Source organism: Eptesicus fuscus, chromosome 10 (assembly GCF_027574615.1).
Source record: "Eptesicus fuscus isolate TK198812 chromosome 10, DD_ASM_mEF_20220401, whole genome shotgun sequence".
Classification (NCBI taxonomy): Eukaryota; Metazoa; Chordata; class Mammalia; order Chiroptera; family Vespertilionidae; genus Eptesicus; species Eptesicus fuscus.
The window spans coordinates 90,670,375-90,695,888 of NC_072482.1; the positions used below are offsets into that span (position 1 = coordinate 90,670,375).

Genomic DNA, 25,514 nt, shown 5'->3' on the forward strand with positions numbered 1-25,514 from the left:
TTTGAGAGCTTGACTGGAAGACTCCTTACAAGACTCACAGATTTAGCATTTGGCTGGAAGCCTCAGTTATTTTTTGGGGGGCTTTCCAAAGACCTACTGTTTTTCATTTGGGCCTCTCTATAGGTTGCTCCCAATAGACCTTTCCCTAGTGATTAACCTGAGAGATAGAAATCAATGTCTTCTAGAACCTAGCCTCAGAAGTGACATGCAATCACTTTTTCTGTATTCTCTTACACAGACCAAACCTAATACAGTATGGGAAAGGTTTACATAAAGGTGTAAATACCGAGGTTGGGATCATTGGAAGACATTTTAGAGGCTAACACAGTCTGCCCTGACTCCCATAATTCACATCCCTCTTATATGAAAATTAGACTTAGCCTCTCCCTAAACTCTTGAAAACCTCATTACATTATAGCTTCAGCTCAAAATTCAGAATCTCATCACTGAAATCTGACCCTGGTACAGGTGAGGTTTTTGAGGTATGTTTCTGAAATACAATTAAAGTATGGTTTCTTCCAAGCTAAGGACTTGTACACTAAAGGGGAAATTTATGTCTCCCAAACACCCAATTTACAATGGCTGCACAGGCAGAGGAGTGTCCTAAGTTTAGGAACAGTCAGAGGCCCACTCTTAGATAGAATTACCATGCCATTCAGCAATTCACTCCTTGGTAAACCCAAAGTAATAAAAAAGATATATTCAGACAGAAACTTATATGAATTTTCATATAAGCATCATTCAAATGTCTACCAAAAAATGTGCTATATCTGTGTAGTGGAATATCATTCAGTTACAAAAAGGAAATACTTACACATGCTACAATATGGATGAACCTTGAACACATTATGCTAAATGTATACTTTCATCTGTGTAATATGTTCAGAATAGGTAACTATAGACAAAAAGTTGATTAGTGAATGCCAGAAGGTAGGGACATTAGGGAATTGAATTACAGGAATTTTTACTGGGGGTGGTTGATTGAAAAAAGCAAAAAATACCATTTGGCATGTAATAAATTCTCCATACCAAAAAAGATGAAATGTTTTTAGACATGCAAAGGATGAAAGACCAGCAAATCTGCATTCTAAGAAAAATTTAAAGCCCTTCTACCAGGTAAGATATATAAATAAAAGTTCACAGTATTTATTAAATTTGTGGTAATTTTATTTATAACAGGAACAAAATTTATTTTTACATATATGTACAAGTCATTTATTTTCTTTACATAAAAATAGAAATATTTATATATTTACAAAAATATTAAAACATACAGACTTTACAAATAAAGCAAACAGGAGTTCACAAAGGACACTTGGAAATATACACACTGAAAAAGACATTAAACAAACATGACAAAACATTTAAATTAAGACTCCAGAGTTGCTATTTCAAAAGATATTAATTTGTTAAGGCAAATAAAATGTCTCAAATACTAATAGATGGTAAACAAAATTTAGGTAAGATTGTGTAGGTAAAATTACATGAGCTTCTTTACTAAAACATTCAATTTTATTTTACCTCTAAAACAAAAATCAGATGACTATTTTTTAAAAAATATTTAGATTTCCTGATTTATACTGAGAACTTTGAACTTTTTCACATTAAATTTTAAAATATTTTAAGAGGCTTGCATCCTCTACTTAGAAGGGGGGCAGAAATCCCTTGCAGGATATTCATTTCAACATTAAATTGAAAATCACAATATTTATTCTTAATTTTTTAAATTAAAACCTAACTTTTCTGACTAACCTTCATGATCCGCTATAACAGATATTAATAAGATATCACAATCGTCGTAAATTCTTCTTGCTTTTCACAGTACCAGGCAGAGGGCCCATTTTATAACTGGCTTTTAGAGGCTTGCCATTCAAACAGTCTTCGGTGGTATGATAATTACACAGACATCTTGTACAGTAATCAAACCCACAGCCTTCTCGTTTGCAGACTGCCCTTTGCAAATAGCAATCATATTTTGCAGGTGAATTACAGCGAATACAGGCTTTGAGGCTTTCATTCTTTTTCAAAGTCTTGGCAACCTAGAAAGAAAATCCATAAACAAATTTTAGTGAAGACTGAATTGAATGTAACTTCGGAAAAACAAGAATGGCACCTCTGTACTCTCCACAATACAGGTAATAAAGAATCAATGTCACACATAGAGAACTCCTTCTTTCCCCAAAGGACCCTCACCCTGATATTATCAATGAGCTAGAGATAATATCAGCCAGTTCAGTAGCAATTTCCTAATGCTACTTTTAAATATGTTCTTTTCCTTCATGAATGCTACTCACACATCAATGCCTAAATTAAATAGGCACCTTTTCTGTGAAGTTTTCCTAGTATCACTCAGGAATTGGCTGCACTTTTACCTCTAGTTTTATGTTTTCTTAAAGTGCCTATCATATTACATATTTTTTCTTTAATGTGTTATCTTTCATTCTAGATTATAAGGCTATGAAGGTTACTACCATGTTTTCTTCTCTATGCAGTACCCGATAAGACAGCAGATACTCAAAAAATGCTTTGGAATAAACTTACATTATAACAGGCATCAGAGTAATAAAGAGAGAATACTAAATTTCATTACATAAAATTTATATTGACCAACAAATGAGGTCAATATTTTATTTCAAAACATATACTCTTTTAACTATGAGTTTTAAATTAAGTTTGCAAAATTATCCATGAGAACTTTTGTAATACACAATACCCAGTGATGTGAAGGTTTAATAGGAGGCCCTGAATTTCTGTAAGTTGGCCCTTTTCTGCTTAGATAGCAAAGTGTTTTAAAATCAAGAGTCTCCATTATTTTCTTAGCGTTTCTTAATTAAATTTCAACATCACTAAACTGTCTAATAATGCCAAATGTATATTATTTTTATCATAGAAAGGCAACTCTGTACTTTCCCAACATATTAGTTGAGTTATGAAATAATTTCTTAATTTCTAACACTTTTGGGAGTAGAATGAAGGGTACAGAAGATTAGGTCTCCATTAATAGTTCTAATTATGCTATGATTAAATTTAAAGTTCTCCCTTTCTTACTCTAAATCCTCTTAACAATAAATGCCCCATATGACTCTAATTAATCGATAAACAAAAAAATTACCTCAGAGAATTCATTGTGCCAACTGTAAGTAGAACCTTTCTGATCAACTGGATCAGATAACTTGTCTCGAGCATCATTTTTGAGGGGAGTTTGGGTTGCTGACTTTTGAACAGAGGCCAATGCAGTTCTAAACATAACATATTCTCTGGTTGAAGCATGTGATGAAAACTTAATGTTCTTTTCCTAATTAAAAAAAAAAGTTTTAATAGGATTTCAATTTATTTACACATGCTTAAAAAAAAAACAGCCACATAAAAGTATTCACACAAACATTTAAAGGCTAATAACTAAGCTATCGACAGAAATTACAAACCAAATTGTGAGCACTTGAGATGCTTAGTCTATATAGCATTGAATACATGATTTATCAAGTTCTGCCAGAACAGTAATTCTTCCTACCAACAGCAGAGGGCAATTAGTCAAGCTTAAGTGTCACTCCAGTGTCATGAAAAGATTCAATACCACCTTTTACATTAGAAAATTTTCCATTAGCACCAGCTTCTTGATAAAGAAATTAAACTTGGAGAATGAAAGCAATACTAATCTAGAGCAACTCAGCTAGTAAGCAGCACCAAAATTTGGACCTAAGTCTGCCAACTCCTCAGTCTGAAATTTTAAATATATATTGATCTTGAAGTATTTCTGACAGTAAATTAATTCTTTCCTATATTAAGAATCTTCAGTATGTAAATATTTTACTATATATCTGATAAGTGAAAAAATACACACAAAATGGCAACCTATATTAGCTGTATGATCAACACACACTGAGAACTGAGTAATTTTCCCTTTGGACATTCCATTTTTAGGACTAAATGATTGAAGTGGGATTCCTTTCCCTTTCCCTATAAATTTTATGAGTTCTACTCAAGTTTGAAATGCTTTTTGAATGTAACAGATTTCCAGATTACCTGTTATCTTTTCTATTTTCCCCCTTCTATTTCTAATGGTAAAGATCACTAGCTACTGTATATTAAACTGAAAACATCAACTGCAAAGACTTACAGTAACTCTTTGTATTGCTTTATTGTACAGCTGCAATGCCCGCTTATCATCTTCTAGAATCTTCTTCCAAGTTATGCTCACTTTAGACACACTGGAAAAATAAATGATTATGAAATACACAATTAAAGCATCACAAAGAGCTCAGATGAATATACTACAGAAACATTAATAATGCAAACAAAAAATTTTTATTAGCACTGTTTCTTAAACTTAACTTTATATTAGAATTGCCCAGGGCACTTAAGATTTAAGGACACCTCATGCTTAGCATTTGGGTTGAATTGGTCTAAAATGGGGAAAAGAGTTCTGTATTTTTTAAAAAGTTCCCTATCAAGTAATTTTAAGTGCATCCAGGCTTAAGAACTACTGATTTATATTTCACTAGAGGGTAAGTGCATGAATTTGTGCACCAGTGGGGTCCCTCGGCCTGGCCTGTGGGGTCAGGCTGAAACCGGCTCTCCAACATCCCTTGAGGGGTCCCAGATTGTGAGATGGCACAAGCCAGGCCACGGGACCCCACAAATGCACAATTGGGGTGCGGGAGGTTGGCCAGCCGGGGAAGGACCGCGGGAGGGCTCCAGGGTGTGTCCAGCCTATCTCACTCAGTCCCAATCGGCCAGACCCTAGCAGCAAGCTAATCAACCGATCAGAATGTCTGCCCCTGGTGGTTAGTGCACTTCATAGTGACTGGTTGACCAGTCAACTATCTGCCCCCCACGGTGGTCAGTGCATATCATAGCAACTGGTCAACTGTCTGCCCCCTAGTGGTCAGTATATGTCATAGTGAGCGGTTGAGCATCCTTAGCATATCATTAGCATATTACGCTTTGATTGGTTGAACAGACACTTAGCATATTAGGCTTTTATCATATAGGATTTTTTTTTTACATTATCTGCAAACATCAAGGAAGTAGCCACTGCTTACTATTTGTTAGCTATTTGGTAAAAGTTGTAGACAAATTTCAAAGTGCTTTAGGACACACTGTTATTAGCAGAAATCAACTTGTGATGTTGGTTATCCCTTAAGAAGCTAGCCAACAATAAAAATCAATATTTGCTTATCTGTTTTGCTTTAGCTACATAAAGACCAGCGTAAAACACTTGCTAAGAGTACTTCTGCACACTTAAAAGCTACATTAAAAATGGCCTAAAAGACCAGAAATCATTTATTTTAAGTGCAACAAGTCACAATGCTTATTAGACCTGTACACTAGAACTAGACATTGTTTTATACTTAAGCCAGAAAGATGCAGCTTACATAACAGAAATTTCAGAACCTGAAGAAACAAAGATACCAATCTAACAAAAATAATTTGCATTAGTGTATTTTACGAATACACTCAAAGCAACACTTACTTGATTAAGTCCATATCGCTGAGCTGTGTTAAAATACTTGCTAAGAGATGTCTGAGTCCCCTTCGAAAGAGTTCACTGAGAATATCTACATATTCTAGGCCCATTTTTCTGCCAATTATAGTCTGTAGCCTAAAATCTACATTATACTCCTTTAGCTTCTCCCAATCTATTTTATGATTTCGCCTGGCACTCCTTTTTAATGTTGAACAAACCACTTTTGCGAAATGAAGAGCTGGCATCAAGTTTTTGTTGGGATACTGGCTTGGGCTTTGAGTCTGAGGTAGGCAAAACTGTGGACTGCCACTGCAATTTTCTTCCAGGGAAAGGCTAGCCTCTTCCTGTTCATCCAGGACACTCTTTTGGGAAAATGATAAATAGCCACTGTCTTCACAAGGTCCATTGGTTTCTAGTTCTTCTATTTCATTTGAACTATTAAGTGTTTGTTGCACATGTTGATTTTCCTTGTTATGCAAGGGCTTGTTCTCAGTTTCAAGTTCTACAATCCTGGGGCTCACAATCGGTGACCCAATATCTGATAGCTTTTCATAGTCTTTAATGCAGTCTTTATTAGAACTTTCCAAACATGCAGAAGTGTAGGAACCTAGCCTTCCACTGTCATCAGGTTTTACCAGCTTAACTCCAGAATGAACATGGTTATAGTTAAAATCACACTTCATTTTGATAGAAAGAGAAGTTTCTCTGCAACCTATAAAAAGAACATAACATATTTACTTCTTAATAACAAATTTCAACATATCCTTACTACTTAAATTGGGATATAAGATTTAATTACTTTGCATCTCTTAGCACTGTGTATTGTCTAAGTGGCTGTGAAGTTATCAAAGTTTAATTATGGAGATGTGACAATATGAGGAAATATTATTTTATATATACATATCTTATTCTTAAAAAGGTCCTTCAAAACAGATTGCTCTTAGACATGTATAGCTAACTACATCTGACTTTCAGAATCTATATTGACTGAGTAAAAAATAGTGAAAGAGGGACCATTTAACAAATATCTGTGCTTAGGGAAAAAATAAGGAGATGTGAGGTATCAGGAGTGGGGTCTCAGGTCAGAGATACCCTTACATTAATCAAAGACTTCTAGAATCAGTGTTGATACCATGGACTTGAAATGACACTAGTCAGCTTTACTTAAGCATAACTCAAAAAAGCAAACACTTGTTTAAGGTTGTACCATCAGCCAAAGGCCTTAGGAATCAGTTAAATTATCTTAAATCAGGTCTTCTCAAAGTTGTACTCTACTGACCTTTGGACAAGATAATTCATCATCGTTGAGGGCTGTCCCATGCACTGTAGGATACTTAGTAGCTTTTATGCCAGTCACAGCCCCGACCCCTTAGGTAGGATAATGAAAAATGTCTCGTCACCAGTTATTGCCAAATGTTGGGAATGGTGGTGACAGCAAAGTCTCTCCCATTATCCAGTTGAGAACCACTGCTTGAAAAGATTAGGATTTTGTCAGGCAATAGAGGCTGGAAAGGGCACTCACAGAGTGTGAGCAAGGGCACTATATTGGGAAGGAATGCAGTCAAGGGTTCAGAAAAACTGCTTAGCATTATTGAGGGCAGATGAAGAGTATATGCTTCAAGTTGACTTCCCATCTACTCTCCCCAATGCAAGCCAATCATAAGTAGCTAACAACTTATCCTATAAGTAAGTGAATATACCAGTATGTTTAATCTACACCAAATATTGGTAAGATCATCATAACAATTTTACTATTTTTATTTAGAGCAAAACCTTTAAGTCAAAGCACCAAAGGAGATGTTGATAGAGAGTAACATTGTAGGTAGGGACTCTTTAAATTCCAAATCATTAACACACTGGAAGACATAGTATGTGCTCTAAGACCCCATACACCTTGTACTAAATCCTAAAATTTAGATTAAAGCTAAGAGTTTGGGACATAAATAAATAAAGAGTATACAAGTCTTAAAGCAATCCACCCCCCCCCCCCCCGCGCAAATTAACCCTAACTTGAATGCTTCTCTTCCACCCAGAAAAATATTCCAAGAAAGATATTTTTGTCAAGTGAAAAATTAAGTATAATTACACATGGCCATATTTAATCTGTAGAAGTCACCTTTAAAGACGATTTTTACTTTGTTTAGCTGCCTAAAGGGAAGAGGCCTAAAATTGTACTTCAAGAACTCTTAATTCCCTCTTTTCAAAAGCATTGTTCTTCTGCTTGTCTTTAGAACCTAATAACTGGGATTGTTCCAGCTTTGCCACTGTAAGTTCATGCCCATTTGACACACTTGCACTGTTTTGTTTTTGGAACTTTCCTTACTATCTAGCCCTAGAATCCGTTATTTCTCTAAGAAGCTCTAGTTAATTTTATTGGTTCCAGAATCTAGATGCTAGTTGTAGATTTAGTTTTAAAATGTGAAATTATATAACAATACTACAAAATAAAGAGTAAGTACCACTCTTTTTTTAAATATATATTTTATTGATTTTTTACAGAGAGGAAGGGAGAGGGAGAGTTAGAAACATCAATGAGAAACATTGATTAGCTGCCTCCTGCATACCCCGCACTGGGGATGTGCCCGCAACCAAGGTACATGCCCTTGACCTGGAACCGAACCTGGGACCCTTCAGTCCGCAGGCTGACGCTCTATCCACTGAGCCAAACCAGCTAGGGCAGTACCACTCTTTTATATGAAAGGAACCTGAAAGCAGACTTTGTAAAAAGCTAATTCCTGGTTTTTCAACTAGTTCAGTGCTTTCCAATGACCAAGCCAAATATCCCTAAACAATATGGGGACATATATGTATTTATATAATTGATCTGAGTTTTCAGAAAGGAGAAAAATATCACAAGGTTTCATCATAACCTCTTGAAATCAGATGGACGAGGGTTCAAAGTCTAGTTCTGTCACTTCATTCATTCATCCAATCCTACTTAGTGACCTGGTGTGGAGAGGAATCTTTTGGAGGTGACATTCTGAGATCTGAAAGCCTTGTGAAGATCTGTGAGTTACAGACAGAGGTAAGTACTAGAAGCAAGGACAAGTGTTGAGTATCAAGTAATAGAAAGTTCTGTAAGACTGCAACTTAGTGAGCTAGGTGGTTGAAAAGTAAGGTTGGAAAGGCAGAATGATCTATAGGATTTTTAGGGTAGGATGGATTATATTCATGGTGTAGTAAAGAGCCTTTGAAGGGTTCTAAGTAGAAACATTTTTAAAAAATCATGGCAGCTGCCCTGGCTGGGTGGCTTAGTTGGTTGGAGTGTCACCCCATACACCTAAAGGTTGTGGGTTCGATTCCCAGTCAGGGCAAATATCTAGGTTATGGGTTCAATCTCTGGTCAGGGTGGGAACAGGAGGCACCAATGGATGTTTCTCTCTCTCTCTCTCTCTCTCAAATCAAATTCTCAGATGAGGATTAAAAAATAAATAAATAAAGGTAAAAAACCATGGCAGCTGTGGAAATGGACTGTAGGAAGGTACATGTGGAAGCAGGGAGGCTAGTTAGAAATGTGTATCAGAAAATTTCCGAGCCGGGTACTTGAGACTGGGTGGCCATCGTGGAAATGAAGATAACTGAACAGATATGAGATCTATTGAGGAGGTAAGTAAGGTCAAAAGTCAGCTGAGATTGCTGATGTGTTAGATGTGGATGATGAAGGAAACTGGAGTAAAAAAATACCCTAGGGTTTAAAGTTTTAAGATCTAAGCTATAAAGTGTCATTTGTCAAGTTGGGAGAAAAGTAAGGAAGTTAACTCTTTCCTCACCTATAAAACAGGGGTGAGAAAATAAAACTGAACTGAACTTATGACACAGTCCCTGTCACACATGGTCTAATCAACAGAATCTACCGAAGTCTAATTACCACATTATTCTAAGTCAAATCCCTTCATGTTCTTTCAGCTGTATATCATGAACCTTTTATAAGTAGCAAACTACACCCCAGACAGATAGATGTATGCATTTCACATTATATATTTGTTCTAGGAATGAGGTCCAGTTTCAAATGAAAATCCTTGCTCAATCTTTTGACTAGCTTTTGTGACCTAGAACATTCAATTAGTCTTTCATTTTCTCTAAAATGGAGCTATTAATATCTACCTCATGGAGTTGGTAGATTCAACATACTGCATTTTTTAAACCTTTCCCTTTAGAGTACAATCATGAAAAAGACATTATTAGTTAACTTTCAAAAAGTAACCTATTTAACTTTTCAATATAGGTCTGATACTCCTTATTAGGTAAATAGACTACAGTGCTTAAAAACCTTTGTTATTTCAATGTTAAATAACTATTCCAATGTTAAATAACTAAGTTCTACAATCTCCAGTACCCATTAAGACAATCACCATGTGCCCAACACTAGGCCTGGCTATTCCAAAAATTTAAGAGGCCCAAACCTTGCTACCATTACCTATCAGCCATAATCCCTAAGAGAAAATTCAAAAAACGTTGGAACTCAATAAATTTTAAAATTTCATTTCCCCGAATTATAAACAGGAAAAGAATTCAAGAGGATTGCAAATATCCTCTTTAGGAGTAAGATGGTAAAGAGACAATGGGAATTAAACAACCAAACAACTTAAAGCCATCAAGCTTCAGAATTTCACGATGGAGACATCTAATCTGTAAAAATTAAGTATTTTTTTCCCCCTCTCTCCTATTCCAGATTCCTTTTCTAGAGAAATGGGCATCTTCCAGAGATTACCAAACATTACACTATCAAATTGCTACTTAAAAAACTTTGGTAATACCTAAGTTTAAATAAATGCATTTACATCTTTTTTAGAGACAGCAACAAAGAGAATAAAAATAAGCGTTTATCTGAGCGCCTTTCATTCTATCCAAGTTTGTAATAAAATCCTAGTGTTTCAGGAGTTAAAAAAAAAAACACAACACACCAAGATTCTTCAGTTCTCCCAAAATCAGCTCAAAATGGCCAAATTCATGGTTTTGTACTAAAAACTAGTGTCCCTAAAAAATCAATCCCTTTGATTCCAGGCCTTGAGACTGAGTTACTGGGTAAAGGAAAAAAGGAGAGAAATTGGACGTTTTTGTTTGGACACCCCTAGAGAGCTCGGTTCAATGAGGGGGGTCCCTGTATTTGGCGGGAGTGGTGGGGGGGAGACCCTGGAAACGCAGAGGGGTCGGCGGGGTGGCCCCTGAGGGCGCGGGCCTGGCGGAGGAGGCGGGAGATAACAGCGAGCAAGATCTCCCGCGCCCGCCAGCAAGGCTGAGGTGGCCCACACCCGAGGAGGCTGACCTGGGATCTGGGGGTGCGGGTCCTATATGGAAAAGGGGCTCAGGGAGCGGGGGGTCGGGCACCTGGTCAGACACCTGGCCAGGCCCTGGGGGCCGCCCAGCACAGCCCGGGCCCCGGTTACGGTGGGGGAGGGGAGGGGCATTTGGCGCCCATTCCAACCGGGTGGGGAGGCAGGTCATCCAAGGGCAGAAGGGCGCCCCAGGAGGCCTCCACCCGCACCTCCCTCGGAGCTGGCGTCCAGGTTCGGCGTGGCGGGCAGGACCCGGGCCCGCCATCCCGCCTCAGCACATCTGGCTTCCCTTCCCGGAATGCCGCATTCTTCTTTCCCCCTGGTCCCAGGGACCCCCACCGGCGCCCGCCCGGGGTCCAGCGTGGGGCCGCCCGTCCCGATTCCGGGGTGAGATCCCCTCACCCCTCGGCATGCCCTCACCCCTCGGCATGCACCCCCCTCCTGGAACCCGCACCCCTCCTGGAACCCGCACCCCTCCTGGAACCCGCACCCCTCCTGGAACCCGCACCCCGCTCGTGCCCTCTCCCTTCACTCACTATTCAAGGAACCAGGGCGCCTGGGAGCTGTCACCGCGCTGCAGCTGCAGGAGCAGGAGCTGGAGCTGGAGCTGGAGCTGGAGCTGGAGCTGGAGGGGGAGCAGCTGCAGGCGCGCCGGCTCATGGCCGTGGAGGCCGGGTCCTCCTCAGGTGAGCGACCGGCTACCTCGCGAGAGGAGCGGGCTGCAGCCGCACACAGCTCTACCTCCTAAAAGGCGCCAGCTGGTACTTTTAAAATCTTTGAATTTGGTGCCCAAATTCGCACGGCCCAATGGGACGCGCCGCTTGCCCGCGCGTCCCAATGGCAAGGCGGTGGGCGGGGACGCCCTCGCCCAAGTCCAATGGAAGGCTGTCGAGGCGGGGCCAGCCGCGGGGCCGACCCGCCCTCCTCCCGGCCGGCTCCCCGCGCCCGGAAGGATGCTGAGGCCGGGGGCGGGGCCGGGGCGGGGCCTCGGAGCGCGGGGAGGCCGCGGCCCAGCCACACGTGGAGGGAGCCTACCACGCATGCGCCCACGCGCCCAGCTTCGCTCGGCGGTGGGACGCGGCCTCCGGCGAGTCCCGATCTCATCCCCAAGGCAGCGCCGGCTCCTCCCTGAGGCTCTCCGATGGGGACAAAGGGCGGCCGGCTTTCTCCGGCCATCTCCTGCGCGGGAGGTTGGTGAGCGGCGCCTCTGGTCGTCCGGGAACGCAGGCTTTCCGGAAGACGAGCCCTCAGCCCGCCTCTCTAGGATTTGGGCGCGCTCCTCTCCACCTCCTACCTTCGCCCCTCCCCCCCGGCCCAGTGCTTTTGCGCAGGCGCTTTTGGCGGGAGGTAGCGGCCGAGTTGGCGGGTTGACGCCTGCGCGCTGGGGTCCCTGGCGATGCTCCGAGGGAAGGAGCGGAGCGTGCGCGGGTGGGTGGGTCCTCCCGGCGCGCGCGCACCCGGTCCCGCCGACGCGGTGGCGGGAGGCCGGGAGCCCCGGCCCCCTGGGTCCTTCCGGCGGGTGTGGGGTTGAGGCCGAAAGGGACTTGTTTCTTGTAAGCGTGCTTTTCCTCTCCTGCCACCAGTATTTTGTGCGGGCCTTGAGCTTCCTAAGTTTGTATCTAGTTTTTTGTTTGTTTCTTTCCTTCAAGGGCCAAGCGCGACAGTAATCCTGGAGTAACTCCCTGGAGTTCTGGTCACACACCGGGGCTGGCGGGATGGGTGAGAGCTGATGGTTGAGGCTCCGATGACAAGTTGCACTGTTGTTATTGTTAATCGTGCTGAACCTTTTGTCACTTTTGAACGTGGATGAAGCAGGGTCAATGCTGTCCCTGGACTGCGCTCTGGCCACAGCGCCATGCAGCCACATCATATAACATATAAGCTCAGAAAGTCCGAACCCTTGTGTTTTGCAGTTTTAGTGGGTTTTTGTTTGTTTCTTTTGCTTTTCTGCAGCCTCAGGGAGAGTTAATCCTTGGCTTATGAGTAGCGGTCCTTTAAAGCCGTGGCTAGCCCTGTGTGAGGCCGGCGGGATCAGGATGGGGAGGAATCTGGGTGAGTCATGCCATTGCAGGGTGGAGCCGTTTTTATGTAAAACTTTGATAATGAGTTCATCATAGTTCTTTGCTTCCTTTTTTTTTTTTTTTTTTTTAGAATGTGGTGTTAAGTTGGTATTTTTCTTGGTTACTGAAAATTTGGCATCTCCTTCATTTGTCTTTTTATTTAAAGCGAGAGTTTATTACGCTTATTAGTGGGACAAAGTGAAGGCAGAGCAGTTAGACCTCCTCTTAAATTTTGCACCTTTAATCATGGACCCCCCATTATATAGCCTGGCCCTGGTGCGAGGGCCTGGAGGTACGGGTTGAAAAGAAGTTCAAGTTCTGGCCTTCGGAGAGCTCACATAATCAGTATCAGTCAGGACTGTTGAGTTTTTAGGTGCAAAATGAGGTGAAGAGGGAACTGCCTTTGTTCTTCCAGCAAATTATTAACTGTCTACAACTTCTGAGACTTTAGGGATTGTATGAAAATAATTGGGACATGGTACCTGTCCTCATGCTTACTATCTGGGCCTGTCACCTAATAGACATGAAATGCTCAGTAGATAATCTTCGAGTAAAAACATCATGGGATACAAGGGGGAAGAGATAGCATACATAAAATAGCTATAATGGAACATTGGGTAGTCAAAAACATCGTTATAAAACTTTTTATGGAACGGTGGAGTTACTTGTATTTGACAGGGTTTCTCAACCTCAGTATTGTTGACATTTTACGCCAGATGCTTCTTTGTTGTCAGATGTTCCTTATTGGGGTAGGATTGCCTGTTGAGAAGAACCACTAGTGTAGGGGATGTGCTTTGAGAGATAAGAAACAAACGTCGAAACCGGTTTGGCTCAGTGGATAGAGCGTGGGCCTGCAGACTGAAGGGTCCCGGTTTCGATTCCGGTCAAGGGCATGTACCTTGGTTGCGGGCACATCCCCAGTGGGTAGTGTGCAGGAGGCAGCTGGTTGATGTTTCTAACTCTCTCTCCCTCTCTGTGGAAAATCAATAAAATATATTTTAAAAAAAGAAAAGAAAGGAAGCAAAATCAGGGAAAGCTTAAATCAGGTGCATTTATTTGTAAAACAAAAATATGCAATTTGATATGACATAAGGGGGTGGTGTGTAAAATGGGCTAATTTGAAATGATGCTGGATACAGATGTGGACGTCTGCACACTTAAGGATCAGTTTTATTTGGGAGGCATTGGGACCCTACCAGCTCTAACCCAGGGAAAATTCTGTCACCACATGAGCTGTAGCCACACCCTCTCCCATAGGCCTGCCTTGACACCTTGGGGGAAGGGAAGCCCTTTCCAAGGGTGTTCTTTCCTTGGATAACCTCAGTCCTAGAGTATTAATGTTTTCCCCAATAGCTAATCCCATTATCAGTTAAAACACTTTATCAAAATTACCCCCATTAAAAGTAATGGTACGGCCCGGCCAGTGTGGGCCAGTGTGGTTTAGTTGATTGAGCATCATCCCATGCACCAAGAGGTTGCAGGTTTGATTCCCAGTCAGGTCAGGGCACATGACCTGGTTGTCTGCTCAACTCCCAGTAGGGGATGTGCAGGAGGCAGCCAATGGATATTTCTCTCTCATTGATGTTTATCTCTCCCCCTCTCCTTTCCTCTCTAAAATCAGTAAAAGCACTCAAAAAAAATTTAATGGTATGGTTTCTGTTTCCTGACTAGACCTTAATACAGTATTTACTGTTTTATTTCCACTATATGCTTGAAGTGTTTTATAATAAACCAATTTTTGATCAGTCATTAAATATTTTACATAAAACAATGACTTTCCTTTGTCTATTTCTTTTTAAGGAGTCCAAAATACATAACCAGAGCAATGATTATACTGTATGTATATTTTTACTTATACATTGAGAGATTTATTTATATAAACCGTCCTAAAAATATGGATATTGCTTCTAACTGTGTTAACTCATGTTTTTCAAGACAATATCGGTGATTATTTACACACAATCTGATTTGCTGTAGTAGAATTTTTCATTAGTTGTAAAAGTCTTCAATAACAAATCAATTTAAAGTTTTTTGGAAATAACTTCTACTAACGATTCATAATCCGCATAGTCTTTCAATGACTGTACAAGTTCATCCAGTAGGTACTCTCCTTGCATAAACGTTTCAAGATCATGAAGTGAAGTGTTTATTCTGTGATCTGTGACACGATTCTGTGGGAAATTATATGTCCTTATTTTCTCGGACCTTCCTTTAGTTCCAATCTATATATATATATAAATATAAAAAAAGATATGAGATAGTTAAATTCAGGGCAACTAAACCTACAAATTTCACATAACTGGAGATTAAACTCTTGCTTTATAATTTGAAACATAATATAAGAACCAAGTTTTAACATTACTCCTCAAATAACATGGGAACATGTTAGAGAAAAACCAACAGGGGCTTTAAAGGCAGACACATTAGTTCTGAATCCTCTCTGCCACTTCAGTGCTCTAGGACTTCAGGCAATTTATTTCCACTCTAAACTTTAGTTTCCCCATCTGTAAAGTACAAATAATACCTACTACACAGTGATGATGTGTACATAAAGGGTGGCACAGTATTCAATGGTAACTATATATATCTGTGAATTAGTTATCTTCAATGATGACAAAGTGATGTATTCCCCATTAATACAGTATGAATAAAATGTCTCTGGAGTTATAATTAAATAATAGGAAGAAAGTTCAGTTGGCTTTCCATCTTACATAATTTTCAGAATGGAGACGCCATATATCTTTTTTTAGTAAGTGATTAAAAGTCTGAGAAAAATGCCCTTGAATATAGAAAGCAGAGCATAGGTATAAGATTACTATAAAAACAGAATTAAATGTTTACCCTTTAGAAGTATTTTCATTTCAGTTTTACCTGAATCTTTCTAGCATTGTATCTTTTACTTGTTTCTTCTTCAAGCTGCATGCTGTATAGTTTTGCACGTAACTTTTTCATAGCCATCTCTTTATTTTTCAGTTGAGATCTCTCTTGTTGGCATTCGGAAACAACACCTGAATAGTGTTATGAGAATTGAAGAGTTTTAATAAAAAAAATGGTCTTCATTTTATTATCAAGGAATACTCCTTTTCCTTCTCATCCTTTTTTGTCTTCTTTTATGAGAGACAAATAGGATTCTAATATAAAAGGAAGACTTAATTTATAGTTATCAGAAAACTCAAAATTTAAGTGTGAACTATAGCACAAAGTATTTCCATATTGAAGGCATACATACTACACAATAAAAATTAAGACCCTGAGACATGCGTCTCTCCACTCCAACTGCTCTGAAGCTGGCAATGGAGGAACCTATGAAGAATGAACCTTTACGTTTTGCCTATCAGGAGTTGGGACACCTACTGCTAATGTATAGAATTATTCTATTCATTTTGGGAAGAAAGTCACAGATGGGGACCTTTACACGTTGGGACCCAGTGTCTGGGAAAAGGATGCTGGGATATTTTTTCTAAAGGTTGCTGCAGTAACATCCTGTGGTGAATGTGATTTTTACCAGGTGTTGTAGTTATTGTCTTTAAGTATCTAATAACTACAATATGAATTGTTCTGACAATTTCGCCCTCCCTTATAGTAATGGACATACTACCAGCTGCTGGCTGGTTCGTTTCTGATATGTGAAGCAACTGTTTATTCATATATTCCTGCAAAGAGCGTGGGGGGGCGGGGGGGAGAGACTTGTTTCTTAGGACGAAAGACCATCTTGATGCTCCAGAAACATCACATGGTCGAAACCAAAAGAGACCTTCTCACAGCCGTGGCCCCGGACTTCAACAGAGACCTCTGTTGGGGCCTTGCTGAATATATTGCTTTAACCATTTTTGTTACTCTAGTAGTGCTAGGCTCCCTTAATGTAGAAGTGACCTGGCTGGCTTGTAGCATGGTAAAAGCCCTGAATGCCACTTCTAGACTTATATATGGGATAAATCAAGAGCTGAGCCAGATCAGGGAGGCAGTTCCAGAGAATCAGGCAGCAATAGATTATTTGCTCTTGTGGCATAAATGTTAGGGGCAAAAATAGAATACTGGGGACTAGCTTTGGTTATGGGAAATATTAATCATGTTCTGTTAACTATGATTGCCTTGCTCTGATGAAAGAAAGGATATTCTAGCCTGGCTGGGAGTTAGAAACCCAGGGAGTCAACCTTGGGATGAGGTCCCTTCTCAGTGAAGAGCTGCCTGTTATGGAAAGATTAACCTAGTTGCCAAACAGTGGCGTCGCACCCCGGCCTGCGGAGCTTGCTTCCCTGGGTAATCTTGGTCCCACCCTATCGAAGCAGCAGGTCTGGAGAGGGTGCAGAGCAGATTTTTGTGGATGACCTGCTGCTCCACCATACTGCCAGCATTATTGGAATAAATGCTCAAATATGATTAAAAATAATTTAATATGAATTGCTTCTTTATACCCTCAACGAGGTATCATAATTTAAAAAATCTCAACATAGAAACAAATATATTAAAAAGTTAATCCTATTACCAGAGATCATCACTATTAATGTTTTTCAATATTTCCATCCATTTTTTCTATTCTAGTTCTATGTATTATGTAAGACATCATCTTAAAGTTTAACATGAGAAGTTCCTCATACTTAAGAATACAAAAATACATCAAACTATCCTTCCCATCAACCACTACTGGTCAATGGGATTTATACCTGTTTGAGATAGGCCACTGTAAGAGAGTCTTAAGTATTCTTTCTAGATAACTCAGGTTTGCTCTCCATCTGCTTTTTATTACAAGTGAATCATTACAGTTCTACCTAACAGGATACTGTAGGCCCAGGAAGTATTTATATAGCTCGACTGCTAAACTATCTAGACTTAGAACCCCTGATGGTCTGTTCATGGACTTAATGGAAAGAAGACCCTGAAATTATATGGAAAACTTTGTATATATGCATGTTTATGGGTAAGGGATCCAAGCTTTCATTTCCTCAAAAGAATCCATGCCCTTCTCCCTTCAAACAAAGCTAAAAACTAGTGATTTAGAGCATGTATACTAATAAAAGGTTAATATGCTAATTAGACCGGACGTCTTCTGGACAAAGCCACGGTGGTGGGGGCCAAAGCAGAGGCAGTTAGGGGTGATCAGGCCGGCAGAGGAGAGCGGTTAGGGGTGGCAGGCAGGGGAGAGTGGTTAGGGGTGATCGGGCAAGCAGGTGAATGGTTAGGAGCCAGCAGTCCCGGATTGCGAGAGGGATGTCTATGACTGCCAGTTTAGGCCCGATCCATGTGGGATTATATCCCCTGAGGGGTCCTGGATTGGAGGGTGCAGCTGGTCAGAGGGGCCCCCCGCCCCGTGCACAATTTTGTGTACCAGGCCTCTAGTTTTCTTATAAAGAAGAATCCATGATAATGAACTATATTGTGGGGATTTTTTAATATAAATTTGAGAAGGCTACCTGGAAGGGCTACTCAATATACATTTGAGAAGGCTATCTGGAAGGGCTATCCACACCTTCTCGTCATTGTCACTAATATGGAAATTCCTTGGGTTTAGATGCCTTCATCTTCTTGGCTTTGCAACTACCCTGCAGAGTTTGAGCCAAAGAGTCTAAATAAATCAAGTATTTAATAACAATCCTTAGTACAGACTCCTCTGGTAAATGAGGATCTATTTCAGTGAAAAATTAAGTAATTCAGAATTTGATTTCTTTCTTCAATATTATGTGTTGAAGAAGGGAGTACATACCTGTTGGAAGATGAACTATCCGGACAGCACTGTCCGTGGTATTTACATGCTGCCCCCCAGCTCCACTGGCTCGCTTAGTGTCAATTCTCAAGTCTTTAGGATTAATCACTAGATTAATCTGTACAGAAGAGGAAAATCTGGTGTTAACAGTCTTACATATATGAACTCTTCAAAAGAACGAAATAGCCATTTATAAATATATGTTATGTATAGAACTTATGAAATTTAGAAGGTTTAATTTTAATAGAAGGTAGTTAGAAGGATACCATTTTTTAAACTTTTCATTTTGGAAGAGTAGCAGATCAAAATATACTATAAAAACAAACCCTAATCCTCAGAAACTGGACTTCTCTATAAATTATCCTCTTCTTACCACATGAACAGCAGAACTTATGTTACTATTACAAATGTTAAGTATTTGAGCTGAAATGAGATTTTGCCAAATATTTCTGAGTTCAAGAAGACTTTGGCAGAAGGAAAAAACAATGCTAGCTTAAGAACTATGGGAAAGGCTTATTTTGTTTAATTTTAATTAAAGGAGGACTTTAAATATTTTTGGAGGCAGAGGAGAGGCAAAGGAAAATTGCCAACCCAAGACTCAATTCATAAAGACACTGGGATCCGATGTCAGGCTAATGCTCTGTCCTGGGAATCACCATCAGAAGCACTGGATTAAAAAAACTGCTCATGAATAACCGTGGACCACTCTGTGCCATGTCTACAATCTACCAGTAAGAATCCTACCATCCACAGGCCCTCCCTTTCTCCCTACAAGCTGCTATAAGAATTAGATGATACATGGACCTCAGTTTCCACCTTTTCTGGAAAACTCTCTTCTTCCATCCCCCAAGATGCTTGAACCAAAGTGATTAGTATCTATGTATGGCTCCTGTTACATAGTCAAACAGCACTTCCCCCCAAATTAATAAAGAGAAGCCCTTAATTAAACTTCCTTCTCAAATCATACCTACTTCATTTTGAAAGACAAGTCAAATATTTATTACTTTTCAGCAGAAGGGATGTAAGTGAAACAAAACATCCCCACTAAGTTATTTTATAAATATTATATAAACTGAGAATTTTTTTTTTTAATATATTTTATTGATTTTTTACAGAGAGGAAGAGATAGTTAGAAACATCGATGAGAGAGAAACATCGATCAGCTGCCTCCTGCACGCCCCCTACTGGGGATGTGCCCACAACCAAGGTACGTGTCCTTGACTGGAATCGAACCCGGGACCTTTCAGTCCGCAGGCCGACGCTCTATCCACTGAGCCAAACTGGTTTCGGCAAACTGAGAAATTTCTTTATGAGAAGAAAGTACACTCATTGTGAACACTAAGAATATGTTTCCATTTTAATGTGATTGGGTTATGAAGTAGTAATTGTCACCTTGTTAAAACAGGATTCTTGCTATTGATACTCTGAGAACTAATCAACACAAAGCAAAAGTCATTACAGTCTTAATCCCTAATTAAATTTGGTTAATACTATTTCTCCTGAAGAGATGATTTCAATATAACTACTTTAAACTACACAGTACAGGAAAATTAATAGTGCACAAATTGATGATTTACACATCCTTAATTCTTCCCATCTATAATAATAAAAGTATAATATGCTAATTAGACCAGACGACCTTCTGGACAAAGCCGGGGCTGCAAGGGAAGCCTGGGTCCCGGGTACCTGCTAGCAGCCAGAGGGAAGCCAGTGCCAGCAACCAGGGGAAGGAAGGCCTACTCTTACATGAATTTTGTGCATCAGGCCTCTAGTCCTATCCAATGTAATAAAAGAGAAATATGCAAATTGACCGTACCTCCGCTATACCACCAGCCACACCCACCAGCCAATCAGGAGTTAGTATGCAAATTAACCCAAACCAAGATGGTGGTTAATTTGCATATCCAGGCGCAGAGCTAAGACTGAAGACAGTGTAGAAGGAAGCCAAGCACTGCAGAAGGGAGTGAAGCTGTGGAGAAGCAGGCGGGGCGGCGGAGAAGGGAGGGAAACAGGGAGGGCTGGGGAGATGGCCACAGGAAGCCCTATTGCAGGAATTTTCCTGCAATGGGCCTCTAGTGTTATATAATAAAAGGCTAACATACAAATCCACCTAAAGGCAGAATGACCGGTTGCTATGATGCACACTGACCACTGGGGGGCAGATGCTCAATGCAGGACCTGCCCCCTGGCGGTCAGTGAGCTCCCACAGGGGGAGCACCACTCAGTCAGAAGCCCTGAGCCGGGCTCACAGCTGGTGAGTGCAGCAGTGGTGGCAGGAGCACTAAAGATGTCCGACGGCTTAGGCTCACTCCCCCTGCACTAGGCCTCTAGTATGTTATAAACTCCTACTTATTGGACTGATATACCACATTCTCAAAAATAACTCAAAATATGTGATGAAGGCCAAATATGACAAGGAGATGGACAATTCAGTCAAGTGAGTGTTACTCTGGGACAAAGCACTGTGCTAGGCCCACAATTCCGAGAGGGGACTGTGATGCCTTACCTCAGTGGGTAGGGGTAATATTGCCACAGTCATGGTGCTAGTGTGAATGCGGCCTTGCTTCTCTGTCTTTGGCACTCTCTGTACTCTGTGCACACCTCCTTCAAACTTCATGTGCTTATAGGCTTCTGGACCCCCAATGCTGGCAGATGCATGTCTAAGCCCACCTTCAAAATATTGGGAAAACAGAATTCTTTTTTACTCTTATCATTTATTAACATTTGACCATCATCACTTCTACCATCTTGAGACATATTTTAAAAAGCTACAAAATAACCTATTGATGTTAAAATATACTGAAAAACTTGAACAAGTCTATGACGGTGTTTTAATACGTAATATATTTATTGCTAAATATTAAACCTAAAGCATTTATGGTGTTAACTGACTCAATAACAGGTCTAAAGTACCACTTTTAAAAGACAGTCATTCAGTGGTTAGTATTGACTAACATTTTTTAGGCTCTTGGTATATTTGCATTCAAACTTACTTAAGTAAATGATGAGCATAAAACTACTTAAACATCCTTACAAATAAATTCAAAAGCCTAGTCTTTCCAACTCTTTTCTTAGGATACACGTAGATAAATCTACATTTTTCCCAAAACAAATTAAACAGTTCACTGACCTATTTCACTTGGAAAATATTCCAGGGTTTCAAAATGCCATCTTTTAAAAGCAGCATATTGCTGATACATATCAAACATCTCTGAAGTAAACAACATTGCCTCCTGACCCCCAACTCCTGCAGTTACCTCCAGGATCAAATCATTTTCATCTGTTTCTTCTGAGGGAACCAAAAGTAAGATAATCTGTAAATAAAAAAAATATCACCCCTTCTATAATAAATAATTACTTAAAACCTTGAAAAAGAGGCAAATGGTTAGATACAGGATTTTAAATATTTAATTAAAGTTTCTCTAAGCAAACTTAATACCGCTGATTACTTCCAACCATTTTGCCAATTAGAACCATAAAAGCATAATTTCTAAAAAATAATATTACCATCTATGTTATAAATGTTTTAAATTCATTTAAATACAGCTTTGTTTTTGTTTGTTTTTTTGGTGTTCATATATACTTTACATTAGTTGTTTATTCAGTGAATGATTAAGTACTTGCTATGAGTAGAACACTATTGTGTGAAGAAAGCAAAAGAGTCTATCCTTTTGAAATGTGCAGCCTAGTAGGATAGAAAAAATTTGCATTTTTAAAAAAATCTTTAAGTGGAAAAGAAACTTGCAATTTTGGAAGTGAAAAGGCCCTTCGAAGACCTGGTCCAATTCCCTCCTTTTACAGGTAAAGGAAAATGAGGGTAACAAAGGTTAAATGATTTGTTAAATCTTCTACTCATTGTCTACCCACACCCTCATCTTTTAAATAAACAAAAGAGAGGATATAGAATGACAATATTACCTTGCCTTTTTGGCAAATCCTATTCATGTAACATTCATCCTTGTGCCAGCGTTTTATAATCCTTTCAGTATGATAAAAATGGGACCACAGGGAGTACTTTTTCCGGCTTTAAGAAACAGTTTATGTTTCTAACTACCAACGAACTAATTAAGTCCTAAGTTGTTTTTATTAACAACTAATAAAAGTCTTTAGAAATAATAGTACTAATGCTACTTTATTCTTTGTATAAATACTATACCTTTTGCTTCAATTGAGCTATTTCTTTTTGACAGGAAGCTATTTCATTCTCTGCAAGTTTCCTTAGGTCTTCATTTTCATCTAAGAGATAAAGGCAATAGTAGATTCAGTTTTCCTTAATTAGTGCTAAATTGGCAACAGAATTTAAGGAAATAATTTTATTGTTATTGTAGCTGAAGGGAAAAATAAAATATCTTTCTTGTCCTTTTAATAACTGCCATTAATTACAAATAGCACTTTATGTGTTAGTTTTCATAAACATCTAGCTTTAAAAAATATTTTGCTGATAAAAGCATAAATGAAATAAAAAATAAAAGGTAATCTATATAAAGAAGCTTTTGAACTTTCTTATAATTCTACCTCCATGAAATATTCATATTAACAAATATTCTTTTAGTTTCTCTTAAATCGCTTAATTTGGACTCTGCTTAACTCTGACCTCGATTGTTGCACTAGGCTTCACGATGCTGTCCATGTCACCTTCACCCTCTTTCCAGGCTGACTTGTAAACCACCACAAATCCAGCTTCCTAAGCCACAAATCTATTTTGAACATTAACTCCCCAATCTAAAAACTTCTGCTGGCTCCCTTCTGCCAACAGGATAAAATCAACCTTTTCACATGAGTATTTGATGCTCCCCTTACAACCTGCCAGTTCCCATAACCTCGCTTCTCCCTTGGTTTAAGGAAGAGTACCGTGATTAAAAGCATGGGGTCTGGAGTCATTCCAATCCAAACTCCATTCCTTAAAAGCTGTGTAATCTGAGTGGTTACTTTACCTCTATGCTTCAGGTTCCTCTTCTCTCACAGGAGGCTAATAGTACCGACTTTACACTTCGTTGTATGAACTGGATGAGTTAATACCTCAAGAAAGCTAAGCAAAGCCTGGAAGTGTGTATGGTCAAGGATCCATAAAGGTTAAGCTACATTATATCCTCTAAGGGTGGGCCTTTATTCTTTTTATTTTAAATTGATCTTCACTGTGAAAGTATTACAGATGTCCCCGTTTTCCCCCATGAACCCCTTCCACCTCACACTCCCCGCCCCTCAACCCCCTCCGCCAGGCCTTTACCACACCATAGTCTGTGTCCAGGGATTATGCATACAGGCCTTCCCAAGAAGTTCTCCTTGCTCTACTAGGTCTATTCAGATAGCTGTTCTCACTTTTTAGCTGTATTATAATTAATTCTCTTTCCCCAAATAACACCGTGACCCCCCTCTAGAGCCCTGCTACCCAATGAATTGCCCATGAACCAGTCAGTAGCTTGGCATCCCTGAGAGCTGAGAGCTTCTAGAAAGGCAGAAACTTAGGCTCCATCCAGACCTGAATGCATGCTAACCACTTGAGAAACTTGTTTTTTGTGGGTTTTTTTTAAACATTTTATTGATTTTTTACAGAGAGGAAGGGAGAGGGATAGAGAGTTAGAAACATCGATCAGCTGCCTCCTGCACACCCCCTACTGGGGATGTGCCCGCAACCAAGGTACATGCCCTTGACCGGAATTGAACCTGTACCCTTGAGTCCGCAGGCTGACGCTCTAACCACTGAGCCAAACCGGTTTCGGCAAGAGAAACTTGTTAAAAACACACATTTCTCAGACTCTGAGTCCCATGTCTGGTTTTACCAGGCACCTCTCCGGACACCACTGCAGGTGGTCCTTTCACCACACTTTGAGCAACACTGCGGGGGGCTGTGTCCATGGCACACCAGGGCTCAAACAGGAGGGGTCAGGCTCAAAACGCACGGAATGATGCCTTGGCCTCTGACCCAAACCGGAAAGGGCTGTAACTAAGTGAAGACCTGCAAACTCGGGGACAGTGCGGACCCCCGACCAGAGCTCAGTGGGAAACGCCAACGAAGCGCCAGGGGTCTGTTCTGCATCCCGATTCCTCGGGCCCGGCCCTTACCGTGCAGCAAGGGCTCGGTCTCCCGCAGCTCCCGCTCCTTCTCGCTCAGCCGTTGGGCAGCGGCCACCAGCTCCGGCCCCCTGGCCTGCCCCTGGGATGGAGACTCTGCCTGGCGCTCCAGGAAGGTGCGCAAGGGCCCGCCGCGGGCGAACAGCTCCTCCACCGGCAGGCTCCCGCAGCTCCGGTGCCGGCGGGCCGGGGCCACGGCCGGGCGCGCCCAGAGACCCCGCACAGCACCCCACAGAAGGCGGGACCGCATCGCTCAGCCCACTCGGCCCCGGCGGGACCAAAGCCGGAAGTTCCCTCTAAGCGAGTCTCGCGACACCGCGCGGGATTTGGAAATAGGGGCGAGAGCGGACCGAGCCCGGCCCAGTCCACGCGCCGGGTTTAAAGGGCCTCCCGGAACTTCCGGCCAAATCTTTAAATGCCGCTGTAGTCGCAGAGGCCGGAAGCTGGGGGCGCGGAGCGGAAACTGGTGGGGGCGGGTCCGGGAGACCTTGGGCTCCTCCTCTAAACGCTGGGTTGTAAACGCCTCCTTGAACTTGACCGGCGGGGCGGGTGCGTAGGTCCGCGAGGGGGAAAGTCGTAGGTGGCCACTCGGTCTTCTGACGTCGAGGGTTTGTTTCCCAGGCGCCGCGCGAGGGGTTCCTGGCACCGCGGTGGGGTGCAGTCTGCTGTTCGCACCGAGGCTGAGGTCACCGCGAAGGAAGTGCCGGGGCCAGCCTGGCCTTCCGTCCCAAAGAGCGAATTGTTTGGAAATAGGGCGAGGGCGGACCGTTTCTTTTTTCGTCTGTGGATGAGGCTCATACTGATGAGGACATGGCAGGCGTGCTCCAAGGCAAGCAAGGAGCGACATCTTTCCGGTCCCGTGTCTGCCAGGGAACTTGCTCCCAAAGGCCTTCCTTCCTCACCTAGTCTCCTGCCGGTCCACGCACACTTCCTCCTAA

At 41.1% G+C, this 25,514-nt stretch overlaps 2 protein-coding genes across 3 annotated transcripts; both read right to left on the reverse strand.

The window, feature by feature from the left end:
* Window positions 1-1,168: 1,168 nt before the first annotated feature.
* FBXO5 (F-box protein 5) lies at window positions 1,169-11,420 on the reverse strand. Its single transcript, XM_008154681.3, has 5 exons — window positions 11,280-11,420; window positions 5,474-6,179; window positions 4,118-4,208; window positions 3,113-3,295; window positions 1,169-2,039 (listed from the first exon to the last, which is right to left on the reverse strand). The coding sequence occupies exons 1-5, from the start codon at window positions 11,401-11,403 to the stop codon at window positions 1,788-1,790; spliced, it is 1,356 nt and encodes a 451-aa protein (XP_008152903.3). The 5' UTR covers window positions 11,404-11,420; the 3' UTR covers window positions 1,169-1,787.
* A 2,996-nt stretch (window positions 11,421-14,416) lies between these two features.
* On the reverse strand, window positions 14,417-25,333 carry MTRF1L (mitochondrial translation release factor 1 like). 2 transcript variants are annotated; one of them, XM_008154679.3, is made up of 7 exons: window positions 24,568-25,333; window positions 22,661-22,740; window positions 21,635-21,818; window positions 21,011-21,174; window positions 18,505-18,622; window positions 15,675-15,811; window positions 14,417-15,025 (listed from the first exon to the last, which is right to left on the reverse strand). In XM_008154679.3, the coding sequence occupies exons 1-7, from the start codon at window positions 24,824-24,826 to the stop codon at window positions 14,825-14,827; spliced, it is 1,143 nt and encodes a 380-aa protein (XP_008152901.2). In that variant the 5' UTR covers window positions 24,827-25,333; the 3' UTR covers window positions 14,417-14,824. The 2 variants fall into 2 exon arrangements, with proteins under 2 accessions (XP_008152901.2, XP_054577726.1); XM_054721751.1 differs by lacking the exon at window positions 24,568-25,333 and having other exon boundaries at window positions 21,635-21,793; window positions 22,661-22,704.
* Between the last annotated feature and the right edge of the window lie 181 nt (window positions 25,334-25,514).

Bases quoted from the DNA above. Each gene is read 5' to 3' on its own strand.
- FBXO5 (XM_008154681.3), bottom strand. From the start codon at position 11,403: ATGAGCCGGCGCGCCTGCAGCTGCTCCCCCTCCAGCTCCAGCTCCAGC. The intron at 6,180-11,279 runs GTGAGTGAAGGG...TTCTTTTTATAG, and splicing joins GCGCCCTGGTTCCTTGAATA to GTTGCAGAGAAACTTCTCTT. The intron at 3,296-4,117 runs GTAAGTCTTTGC...TTTTTTAATTAG, and splicing joins AAGCAATACAAAGAGTTACT to GAAAAGAACATTAAGTTTTC.
- MTRF1L (XM_008154679.3), bottom strand. From the start codon at position 24,826: ATGCGGTCCCGCCTTCTGTGGGGTGCTGTGCGGGGTCTCTGGGCGCGC. The intron at 15,812-18,504 runs GTATGTACTCCC...AACACTATTCAG, and splicing joins GATAGTTCATCTTCCAACAG to GTGTTGTTTCCGAATGCCAA. The intron at 15,026-15,674 runs GTAAAACTGAAA...ATATATATATAG, and splicing joins ACAATGCTAGAAAGATTCAG to ATTGGAACTAAAGGAAGGTC.